Source organism: Amblyomma mixtum, chromosome 3 (assembly GCF_055824585.1).
Source record: "Amblyomma mixtum isolate Tamu chromosome 3, ASM5582458v1, whole genome shotgun sequence".
Taxonomy (NCBI): Eukaryota; Metazoa; Arthropoda; class Arachnida; order Ixodida; family Ixodidae; genus Amblyomma; species Amblyomma mixtum.
Genome location: NC_143014.1, coordinates 166977172 through 166989523, shown reverse-complemented (window position 1 = coordinate 166989523; position 12352 = coordinate 166977172). Strand labels below are relative to the sequence as shown.

The following is a 12352-nucleotide window of genomic DNA, read 5'->3' as shown; positions in this document are numbered from 1 at the left end:
CGCCGGGTTGTTCCCGTGGAAATCAACCTCAGATTCCGCACTCCTCTTCCCGCCTCAGAACCTCCTTTGTTCGTGGCAGCCACCCTCTTGGTCAGGGGTCTCGAACTCCTATTCCTATGCGGGCCGCATTGAGAAAATTCCGGCCCGCCGGCCGGCAGCCGGAAAATAACAAAAATAGGGGGAGGGGGTCAATGACAATGGCATTTTTTTTTTTTTGGGGGGGGGGGGGGGGGTCAAGAGCGTCAATCTTACAGTGTGTTGAATAAAAGAAACTACGAAGCTAATTGTTCTTGCCAAGAAGAGATTTTATTTTTTAATCGCTGGTATTACGTTTGAGTTCTAAGCACGCTGCTGGCTTGAAGTTTCACATCGCTTAGCAGCAACAAGGGGTACAATATCCCGCGTTAGGTATTGTGCGGGATGATTCGCATGATGCTCCTCTTAGGTGGTGGTCTGTTATTTTTGAACGCAGTGCAGATTTGTTCACTTTCAATAAAAAGAAGAGGAGCTCGCACAAATATGTGCTCCCGAATATGGTAACGATCCTTGCCGCTTGGTGCCGAATGAGTTGGAAGTATCTAAAAAAAGTGGACAATTTTGAGATATCTGCGTCTTCAAGCTCCTATCGTAAGGTGCTGTTTGCTAAAGTTCGATCCCCTAATTTTGCAATTCGGTTTGAACACCGTTGACTCGCACAGCGCAGGGTACAGAGAAAATTTCGAACTGCTTAGAGAGGCTGCGGATGTCGTGAAACTGAATTCTGAATAGTTCGAGGTTGCGGAGCAAATCTGCGAAAACATCGCAAGATATGTTTGGGCAATTGTTCTAGTGACTTGAGAGTGAGTCCAGACACGACCGCCTTGATCACGCGCGCGCGGCGGGGCTTGCAACCGCGCCGCGCGCTCGATCCAGGTGGCCGTGGTCGAGATTATTTGCTTTTATCTGGCGCCCCCAGAGTTTGATTGGGCCTCGAATGCACGAAAGTCCTCGTTCATTTTCGTTATATTTTTTTGTTTTCCTGAAGATTTACGTTCAAGATGTTCAGGTGCTAACATGTGTCTGTGAGATTTTCAAGGTAACAAAGGCACTTCTCATTTGGCAGGTCAGCAAATGGCTTAGTTTTCACCTTCATGAACTGCCGATTGCCTGCGTGAGGTCCAAGAATTGGAGGGCGCTTACGTTTCGCCTTGAAGAGTGGAACGCCACAGCGTGTTGCAGCGCTGCCAGCGTATTAATCTTGCACGCATCAGTACATAAAGACACTTCACGAAGTCAAAGACCACAATGCATTCACTACGTCCACTTTTATTCATTTAGAATCAACGAGCCTTCGTTCATCCATGTCTCTAAACAGTGAAGAGTGCGCCTTGGTGCGGCGGGTTTATGCTACGCCGGACCGGCCGCCTGAATGGTTGCCGATTCTTGACGCATGTGTATGTCTCCTGCAATTTCGATGTGTTGGTGGAGTGCAGTGTACGAAGACATGAGAATGTGTGCGCATTGCGAAATAGTCTCTTATAAAAATGGTCTATAGACAGTGTATAGATTTCTTATAGACTCTATTGATTTCCTACAGTAGTTTCTTTTTGTCTATTCATAGCCTATAGACGGTCTATACACAAAAGTCTATTAAAGTAAATTGTACGGCCATGAATCTATAGATTGTCTATAGACTGTCTAGGGCATTTATATTGCCTATAGACTGTTCTCTAGGATTTGTCTATAGAGAGTCTATAGCCTTTATAGACAGAATTCTATGGACAGTCTATAGACTATCTAAAAAAATTGTACGGGGTATGCGCTTACGTAAAGCATTTGGTGGCTTAACGGGTTTCATTTCCATGCAATACAAAAAAAAAGATCCTTCGTGGCGTGTTCTACGCGTGCCCACCTTGACGTGTGAAAGACCTGGGTTCATTCCTCTATCTCCACAATTTTTTTTTATTTCGAGGTTATCCTGTTACAACGCCGACAACGCCATTGCCGGCTTTTCTGCGACACCTATATTGTCGCGTTAAAAGTTTCCATTCAGTTATGCGGTATTTCCTATAGTGGCAGAGTCTAAGATTCTAGAGCCTTGGACAAAACCTTCCTCACGAAGGAAAGCGGTGAAAGCAATCCTGAGGTTCTTAAAGGACTCAGGGCTGTGTTCGCGTCTATATAATTTAAGCTTTAAGTGTGCGCCCTCTGTCTCCTTGTCAAGGTGGTCGGTGCACAATTAAAACACTCATTTCGTTGCCGTTTTTTTCCTTTTTTTCCCTCATTTGCTCCCCTCCCCACTTGTAGCGTAGCCTGCTGGGCATCACCTGGTTAACCTCCCTGCCTTTCCATCCTTCTGTTCCTCTTTCTCTTCTACTGGCGGCAGACAGATAGCGCCAGTTGATGTCCATTTGATCTCCAAGCTGGTGGAGCGTGTTGAGGCGCTGCGAAAACAGCTGCAGTCTGGAAATGGAGAGGTGAAAGGCGGTGGAAGATAAGTTGCGAGTGTCAGAAAATCAACTAGGCATAGCCAGCACCAAAGCAGAGAATGGTGAATATATGGGTTCGGCCGACCGACCGACCGACCGACCGACCGACCTGCCTGCCTCCCTACCCGCCCGCCTCCGCCGCTTGCCCGCCCGCCCCCTTGCCCGTCCGTCCGTCCATCCGTCCGTCAACCCACCCACCCACCCGCCCACCCACCCACCCATCCCACCCAACCTACCCAACCCACTCAACCCATCCATCCATCCATCCATCCATCCATCCATCCATCCATCCATCCATCCATCCATCCATCCATCCATCCATCCATCCATCCACCCACCCACCCACCCACCCACCCACCCACCCACCCACCCACCCACCCACCCACCTACACCCACTTGCCCACATAAACGCGTGGAGAAATCGGAGCAGGCGGCTTTTAAATATTACGCCCTGAAATACTCCGAGAAGGCTTTTTCAACGCCACAGACACCTGCACAATCCCCCCCTCTATGTCACGAGGGCAAGCTTCCCGCTTATGTATCGCAGGTACCGTTGTGGGCCGGGATACACTCCGAACGAGATCGATACCTGGAATGCAACGTGCCTCAAGAAAGAAGACGGGTCACTGTACTGGGATATCGGCCAACACGACTGCAGACGTGAGTGCATTTTTTAAATGATTTAGCATTAGAAGGGTCAGAGCAAGCGGAACTGGTGAGCGCCGTCTGTCAGCAGCCAGTGGCATGAGGCCCATCTGCCGTGTTAGACAGGTGGCAACCTGCTGACCAGGCTACGAACGAACTTAGTATACTACCTGTACGGATTTGGTACACTACCGCGGATATGGGCTTACGAACCTTTGTAATGCACCCTGAATATAACGAACATTTAGTGATAATTTCGGATATACCGAACCTAAGCATGCCATCTCGGATATGACGAACTTTTGTGTCTGGACTTCGGATGTAACGAACTTAATGTCTTGAACTCGGTTATAACGCGCCTAGGTATACCACCTCTGATATAACGTACCGAAAAGGGAATTTTTCGCCCTATTTTAGCCCTAAACAAGTTGAAATTTCCCTACGCATTACACATTTACAGACAACGCATTATAAGGACAGCGACCACTTTCAATGGAAACAGAGCTTGTATAAGCTAGAAAATACCGATTTCGCAAGTAAACTGCGTGGGCAAATCCAAGGGGCTATACTAGGCCGATCTCACCTTCAGAATTCCCGAAAACCGTCCTCGGTGTTGACGACACGAGTCTGAACCGAGTGGTGGGAAAATTTTGGAATAAAATGCACACAGACATATAAGCGTGTTTTGCTTCCGGTCAGACATTAACCGGATAAATTTTTATTAAGAAAAGTAACTGCATGAAGATGTCATCAATGTCCCTTTAACGCAATGTGCGCTTTCACTCCATCTGAAACTTCGAAAGGGGCATACTAGAACAGAAACTTCTCGTCAGTGTGCGACGCCTTTTTCTGCGTCGTTAACGCTCTTAGTTGGAAAGTGCATGTTACAGTGAAGACCAGAAACACAATTGAAGTTCAAGCCGGGAGATGGTAGGTGTGTGTTTATTTATCGAGGCTCGCAGTAACTGTGTTAGGATAGAACTCGACCATGTGACGTTTTTAACATCTGCAGCGGTTTCGTGTGGCCATCCGGGTGACGTCCAGAATGGCCACCTATTGGACACTCAGTTCCTGTACCTAAACCACGTGCGCTACCAGTGCAACAGGGGCTACCGGCTGAAGGGAGAGTCCATTCTGTACTGCCAGAGCAACGCCCAGTGGAATGCATCCAAGCCCGAGTGCCACAGTGAGTGCCCACCTGGCGCAAAGGCCCTCTTTTGGGTTCATTCGCTTCAGCGAGAGACAACGCTGGATATCGCGGCGGACAACTAAGTCGCAATAAATGCTTTGTGTCCACAAGATCCACTCCGGCTGTCAGTAACAGCTGAGAGGTCTGACTGGTTAGAGAGGTGGGAGTTGTTAGAAAAATAGCTGACGATTTCGAACTTCTACATTCAGGACTTTTGTAATACTTGCGAGAGGAACAGCATTTCAGCATAGGTTTCAGGTGGCGATGGCTCCCGTGGAGTTGCTGATTAGGATGCCGAAGGAGTTAGCATTTTGATAGTCGTGTTTGGCGTTCAATCTAATTATGACTTCTAGCGACAAGGAAGATTAATTCAGCTACCACTGTTCCCGAAAACCAGTGTCTTTCTAAAACTGTAGAAATAGATCATCTACCATTCTTCTAACACAACCTGGACGGTACTATCTATTCGCAGAACTCAATTTCTTAGGTTGCTCATGAAGTCTTTGCGCTTTCATGATCAGAGTGATAAATTAACAAGGAACGCTGTACGTCCTCCTCACACCACAATTCGGGCGCAGACTGCGCACGACAAATTTTCTGCGGTCAAATTGACCTGCTTGCGCAGTTTCGTGCCCAACTAAACAGTAGAGCACCTTTTTCGTGCGGGGTTGGCATGTTTCGGAAAGGTCCGTGCCGCAAGGCTGTGGTGTTAGTAGTGAGCCCGATGTGAGAAGGCATTATTAACACGAAGTAAATATTTGGGCTGTTGACCGATTGTGGTCGATTACCGCTGTCCAGGGCTGTAAAAGCGAGTGATGGAAGTGGGAAAGATAAATATCCATAGTTCGGCGCAGGAGACAGTAGAAAAGAACGCGTTTTGTTACGGCCACCTTGCAAGCAACAAAACGTTCTGATAAATTCAAAAGGCGTATATATTAATGAGTCCACTAAGGGCTGCAGAGTAACACGATATTGTTATTTGTACAATTAGGAGTTTAACGGCGATGGCCATTTCATGGCTGCAATTTATGCAATTCGGGCACGAGCAAGCATGCCTGCATGGTGACGAACATTGATACAATGGTACAGTTGCTTGGCTACTTTTCACTGGTGTCGTGTGGCTGCTGCAGGGATTGTATTCCCCCATAACCCGTTGCATGTACTGTGTCTGTGGGATTGGATTATTCGAGAGCCAGGATGTCACTTCAGAATCGGGAAAGCGAAGTGGCTTTGACACCGGAGCAGAGGGACGCTCGACTGACAGGCACTCATGGCTGCATTGTGTTCGAGAGCAGGGCCTGACGCGCGTCTATGAAAAAGGGAGAGAAGCGGATTCACGCCGTTGTAAACTCTTTGCTGACATGAATTCAAACGACTGGCAGCATTGACAGCTCCAAGAATGTGCAATGAACCCTATGCGATGAGCGGGTTTTGAAAAGAATCCTTACTACTGTGGTTGAAGACTAACCTATGCAACAAATTGTAGAGCATCACCGATGTTTTTATTGTATTGCCGGCATTCTTTTTTATTTGGGTGCGCAGTTTCCGTAGCCGGTGATTTTTGTGTGTAGCTGCGATCCAGAGTGCCATCAGTTACACTTGTGTTATCACCCTGACAAAAATTCTTGTGACTTGCGAGTTTTCATCAGATCTCGTCAACATAAGCACACGCTAAATCTGTACAACCAGGAGTGTGGAAGGCCTATTTTATAGGAAGGCAGGCAAATTTTATTTTTCTCGGAGGAACAAATAAAAGCCCTTCACGAAAACCGAAAAATGCCTCCACGAAAAATTTCAGACATAGCCTGTAGCTTAATGCCACGTTTCTGCAGAATCACTGAACAGTGTGGTCGGCGGTTTAGATTAACATCTGTTCTCCTCACGTGTAAAATTACCTGGAGGGTACAAAAAAGGAAGTGCACGTTAGCATTGCTTTTTCCCCCGGACGGAGCAGCCGCTGATGCCCGGACTAGCGGGTGGCGTGTCCAGCCCGTCAGTCACCGTGCGTCACGCCGCATCCCTCTGCTCTCCCGATCCAATTCAGCAATGAGTGCGTGACACACGGCGCGCCCCCACCGTCACCGGTCGCCCCCAACCGTCTGTTCGTCTTCCCCCTCCCACTTCCCCTGTTGCCCCATCGCCTCTAAAATGGAGGGGGAGATTTCCCTCTTCCCAAGATTCCAATTTTACCCCTGCCAACCGAGGCTTCCGACGGAAGGAAAGCTTTTTCCGGCAAGGGGTGGAAATGCTGCCGCATTAAAATGATTAACCACGATAAAGCTTGCTCAATGACTACGATAGCAATCTGTTTGCAGTAAAATTTGTTCGATAGCTTCAAATATATACCAGGTGTCCCAGCTGAATGCAACCAAGCTTTTAAAAAACACGGGGTGTCCTAGCCGTCTTAAACCAAATGAGGGTTGTTTAGAGTCGCTTGACTTAGTCTGCAGTATTTTTTCGTTCCTCAAGGTTGACTAATTAGTTAAGCTTAATTAGCTAACTTTTTAATTATTGACTTGAGGAACAAAGTGTCAATTGAAAAGTTGTAGATGGCTTTGAGAAACAGCTTATGAGTACTGAGACCTTTGCAGCAAAGTAATATTTATGTAAAGTAGTTTTTTTACCGGCCTTTAACCATAACCCGCACAATAAGAAAAAGCTTCCACATGACAACTGTGCCACTTCAACGTCCCAAGACGCGCCTTAAATAATAAAATCCGTTTTTTTTTTATTCTGAAGTCCTCTCCTCGATGAGACTTTGGGTGCACATTGGGGGAGAGAAGTGAGAGGTAGTTGGCCACCTGACAACTTTCTTTTAAGGCGAATAAAGGAAGCTACGTACAAACTGCCCTACTAGCGGTTTTTCGAGGCAATCTAAAACTTTTTCATTGACACTTTCTTCCTGAAGTCAATAATTAAAAAGTTGGCTAATTAAACTTAACTACTTAATTAACTTTGAAGAGAGAAAAAAATACTCAAGACTAGGCCACGCGACTATGAACAACCTTCAGTTGGTTTCACTGGACTAGGACACTTCGCCTTTTTTAAAAGTTTGGTTACATTTAGCTGGGACACCCGGTATACTGAACAAGCACCAATGTCATCGTGGCGTAGAGCAAAGTTAATCTAGGAAGCAAGCAGAAAGCTTTTCTCGCAATACATTGGACATTTGAGAGCAAGGCACCTTCGTGCACCTTCGTGCAGCTCCTGAGGAGCGCGTTGATGCGGTCCCGCTCCTTCTGCTTTAGGGGGAGGTAGGAGAATCAGTACGCCGTGCGGCTCGTGATGTAGGCTCGGGTGAGGCGGAGAGTGTTCCGCTCTCGCAGAACTGCACGCCGGTTCGCCACGCGCCGGATTAGGCGGGTGACTTGCTGGGTTTGGGTCTGGAGAGCTTGGATGGTGTCGCCGTGCACGCCGTGGGAATGAAGGACGAGGCCCAGGATGCGAATCTTTGAGACGAAAGGAATGGGATGGTTCCCTAGTTTAAGTGAGATGGGAGGGTTGGCGAGGTCGTGCGGCCTGGGGAGGTAAAGGAGGAGTTCCGATTTGGAAGGGGAGCAGGCTAGGCCGCGCGCGCGAACGTACGAGTCGATGATGTTGGGGGCCAACTGTAGGTTGTGTTCCATGTTGCTATCACTGCCTAGATTGGCCAAGACAGTGATGTCGTCATCATAGAAGCTGAAATGTATGTCGGAAACTTAAGCGAGCTGGTGAGGGAGCTGGAGAAAGGCTATGTAGAAGAGGATAGGAGACAGTACAGCACCCTGAGTCGTTCCCCGTGCTCCCAGTGAGACACCGGGGAGCTGGTGATCGCCCGAGGTGAGTGTGGCTGTACGTTCGGAGAGGAAGTTGCGGACGTAATTGTACATCCGCGGACCTACGCCTAGAGCGTGGAGGCCTTCCAGGACGGATGCGTGGGTAACGTTGTCGAAAGCTTTTGTGAAGTCGACACCGAGGATAGCCTTGGTGCCGCCCGCGGGGGAGTGTAGGATGCGGTGTTTGAGTTGTAGAAAGACGTCCTGGGTGGATAAGCCTGGGCGGAAAACAAACATGCAAGAAGGCATGAGGTTGTTATTCTCCAGATATCGGCTGAGCCGGGTGTGGAGAACGTGCTCCATGAGCTTGCCCACACACGAAGTAAGGGAGATGGGACGAAGGTTAACGGGGAGAAGTGGTTTGCCGGATTTGGGAATAAAGACTACTTTGTGGTCTTTCCACTGAGGTGGGAAGGCGCCGCGCACCCAGCATTCGTTGAAGTAGTCGGTTGGGGCTTTGACGGAGGGGGAATCGAGGTTGCGGAGTGGCTTGTGCCAGCTACGATGTCAAAGAACATGTCTCCTGTGATTTCGTAGGCGATCGAAGTAGCGCTCATAACTCATATAACGGTGAACATGTTACGCAAAAGTGTTAACTGTAGGTTTTCGTCGGTATAGTTAAGGCCAGGTCACACTAGGCAGATAGAGCGCCAACGGTCGACTGGTCGTCAGATGTCCTAACTGACGCACCGGTCGACAGCAGAACCAGCGATCGTTTACCGTTGTAGTGTGGCAGGCTTAGAGGCCAGCGACGCCAACGCAACCGATTGGCGGAAGGTCGCCCGATGTGTCTTGGTGTCTGAGCACGCCCAATGGGGCAGCAGCCTGAATTGCTGGGCTTCCATCTACCTTGTCCGTACTAGAATAACGTGAAACGAGCGGCTAAATTTTATATGTTTCCAGCTTTAGCACTTTCCAGCGATGAGTTTCGGCAGAAATTTCAGCCGACGCCTGCGCGTCCGCCCTTCGGCGACAAGTAGGCCTAGCGAGTCGGCAGAATTCGTATGCGCGATTGAGGAACACGAATTCCCAAGTTTTAGAGAAGCCAATGGCCCTCGAGTAGTTATAGCAACAGTAACCGTAAATCGACGATTGCTCACGTCGTAAGACGCGCGTCATAAGCGGGCAGTACCGGTATGACCCGTGGAGTTCCGAGCAATGTTGAGGGCAGCCGGCAGCAGTCGTCGGCGCCGCTCATAGAGAAGTTCGGATGTTTTAATAATGCATTATTCGTGAAAACTGTCTGTTTTCACCGCCTGCCAATGCTGTGCACCCCTTCCGACTGACTTAATTTCAAAACTACCATCGAATCACATTTCGTTTGATCGCTACGTCTATCCCTCATGCAATACCGCTTTTGGGGGGCAATTGAGGTATTAGTAAATAAATAAGTACTAAACGAGAAATATATATTGTGATGAAGAAGATGGACCCCGCACCTCCACCAAATGTAGAAGGACGTCGGGGACGAGGTCGAGGTCGGCGAGGAAGCGGGGCGATCAAGACCAACACGATATGCGCGATGGCAATCCCACAACTGCTTCTTCTTCGTCGGTGTCCAGCGAAGGGGTCCATCTTCTTCTTAACAATATATATACAGGGTCTGTTCTGAAAGTAGTAGGACTGGTTTTTTCCTGGGCGAACGGGCGGATGAGAGGAGGTCTGCGCGTGCAGGATCGTTGAAGGGGGATATTGGGAATGCTGGGGAAAATCGGCAGTCGGCTCTCGGCCGTTGAAGAGAGCAGGTCGCTTGTACTGCGAACCCCTGTCCAAACGTCTCATCACGCAGAATCATACGAGGTGTGTTAGAAAAGTATCCGACCTTTGGCCGTAGAAAAAAAACTTGCATAACTGGAGCGTTCCAAACCTAGTCACCTTCAAAGTAGTCTACTTGGGACTCCACACACTTCTCCCAGCGGTGCTGCCATTTTGGGAAGTATTCTGAAAAGGCCCCTTTCGGAATGGAGTTTAGCTCAGCTATCGTTGCAGCCATAATGTTCTTCCTTGTCTGAAATCGCGCTCCTTTCAATGGCCTTTTGATTTTGGGAACCAGCCAGAAATCGCAGGGGCCATATCAGGAGAGTAAGGAGTCTGTTCAACTACAGGAGTCTGGTTTTTCGTCAAAAAAGTCTGAATCAAGAGCGAGGCATGTGCAGGAGCATTGTCGGGATGGATGCGCCACTTTCCTGTTGACCTCAACTCCGGATTCTTGAGCCGCACAGCATCACGTAGGCAACAAATGACATCCCTGTAGCACTCTTTGGTCATTGTTTGACCCTGTGGAGTGCGTACTCGTGGTCTGCCACACAGAGGGTGTCAAAGAAAGCAGTCAGCATCACTTTCACATTGGTGCGCACTTGGCGGGCCATCTCAAGTCTTGGTGACGTGGAATGCTCCCACTGTGACGACTGGGATCTGGTTTCCGGGTCGTACCTGTACACCCAAGACTCGTCACCAGTTATTATGATGTTGATGAAGTCGGGGTCACTGCGGAATCCAGCATGTCCTGTGAGACTTCAACATGAAGCTGCTTTTGCTCCACCGTGAGCAGCTTCGGCACGAATTTCGCCGCAACTCTCTCCATGGCCAAATATTCGGTGATAATGGAATGTGCGGAAAAATTTCTCATGTCCACCTCTTCCTCAATTTCTCGGATAGTCACGCGACGGTCCCGCATCACCACAGCGTTCAGTTCGGCAATGACCTGGTCATTTCGGCATGTTGATGGCCGATTGGAGCGTGGCTCGCTCTCCACCGATGTGCGGCCATCTTTAAATAAATTGTACCACTGCTTAATCTGTGTTCTGCTCATAGCATCGTCACCGAAAGCCGTCTGAATATTCCGAATGGTTTCCACTTGGCTGTCGCCCAGTTTATGGCAAAATTTGATGCAGTAGCGCTGCTCCTGTCACTCCGCCATTTTCCTTGCAATAAAAAACCGACGAGAGCACTGCGCACCGCCTCACTCAAATGCTGCGTCGCAGCGACTGAGGCTATCGGCAGGCGGGAAAAAATTCGTGCATGCGCACGAACGCTCAAGGTCACGCGATGCAAGCGCGCTTGTTTCATATCCATCAGGTGTTCGCAAAAAAATAAAGTCGGATACTTTTCTAACAGACCTCGTAGAGCGTTTACTGTATCAGCGATACGCGATCAAATTTTGTGCAAATCTTGGTAAAACGGGAAAAGAGACTCACGACATGATTAAGAAGGCCTACAGTGACGCTGCCATCGGTAGACCAGGTATTTTTTGAGTGGCGCAAGCTGCTCCAAGAAGGTAAAGAAATATTGGAAGACGACGACCGCTTCGGACGCCCTTCGACCAGCAAGACCAACGAAAACGTGTAGCGAGTGAAACATTTACTGAACAGTGATTGTAGGATGAGTATCAGAATGATTACTGACGACTTGATCCTTATTCAAACCCAAGTTTTTGAGATTGTGACAGAAAACTTAGCCATGAGGAAAGTGTGAGCGAAGTTGGTGCCGGGAGTGTCGTCAGAGGAGCAAAAGGCCAACCTGAAAGCGATCTGCCAGGATCTTCTTCTCCATGTGAATGAGGACCCCAATTTTTTTCCCAGTACAAGGCGGCAACGCTGCCTCAGGCCCCCTACAGCCCCGAATTGGCCCCGCCAGACTTTTTTCTATTCCCGAGAATAAAATCGACGCTCAAGGGGAAACATCACGGATCGGTAGAGGTGGTTCAACAGGCCGTGACGAGGGAGCTAAACAGCATTCCGGTCCAGGCGTTCCTGGAGGCGTACGAAACCTGGAAAACTCATTAGAAGCAGCCTGCAGGTGCGGAAGGGTGCTACTTTGAAAAATTCTAATCGTTTTTACTACTCTCATGAATAAATTTTATTTAAAAAAATGAGTCCTACTACTTTCAGAACAGATCCTGTATATAGCGAAGTAAACGCTTCGTTAAAGGAAACATATTTATTCGACTTGACGTTTCAATCGGAAGACCGATCCGTCTTCCGATCGAAACGTCGAGTCGAATAAATATGTTTCCTTTAACGAAGCGCATACTTCGCTATATACTCTTGTAAGCTATATACTCTTGAAATTGCGGGAGACATACACATGCGTCAAGAATCGGCAACCATTCAGGCGGCCGGTCCGGCTTAGCATAAACCCGCCGCACCAAGGCGCACTTTTCACTGTTTAGAGACATGGATGAACGAAGGCTCGTTGATTCTAAATGAATAAAAGTGGACCTAGTGAATGCGTTG

General features: G+C 48.5%; 1 protein-coding gene across 10 annotated transcripts in view; it reads left to right on the top strand.

Annotated features, from left to right (window-relative positions):
- Nucleotides 1-12352, top strand: part of LOC149352622 (sushi, von Willebrand factor type A, EGF and pentraxin domain-containing protein 1-like) — a 268948-nt gene that overhangs the window by 93579 nt on the left and 163017 nt on the right. Inside the window, exons 3-4 of one of the 10 annotated variants that reach the window (XM_089581807.1) lie at nt 3016-3128; nt 4126-4299. The exons of the other annotated variants lie outside the window; for them this stretch is intronic. Of the exons in view, the coding sequence (XP_089437933.1) occupies nt 3016-3128; nt 4126-4299 (287 nt within the window). The remainder of the gene's footprint in view (nt 1-3015; nt 3129-4125; nt 4300-12352) is intronic. 10 annotated transcript variants of the gene reach the window in all.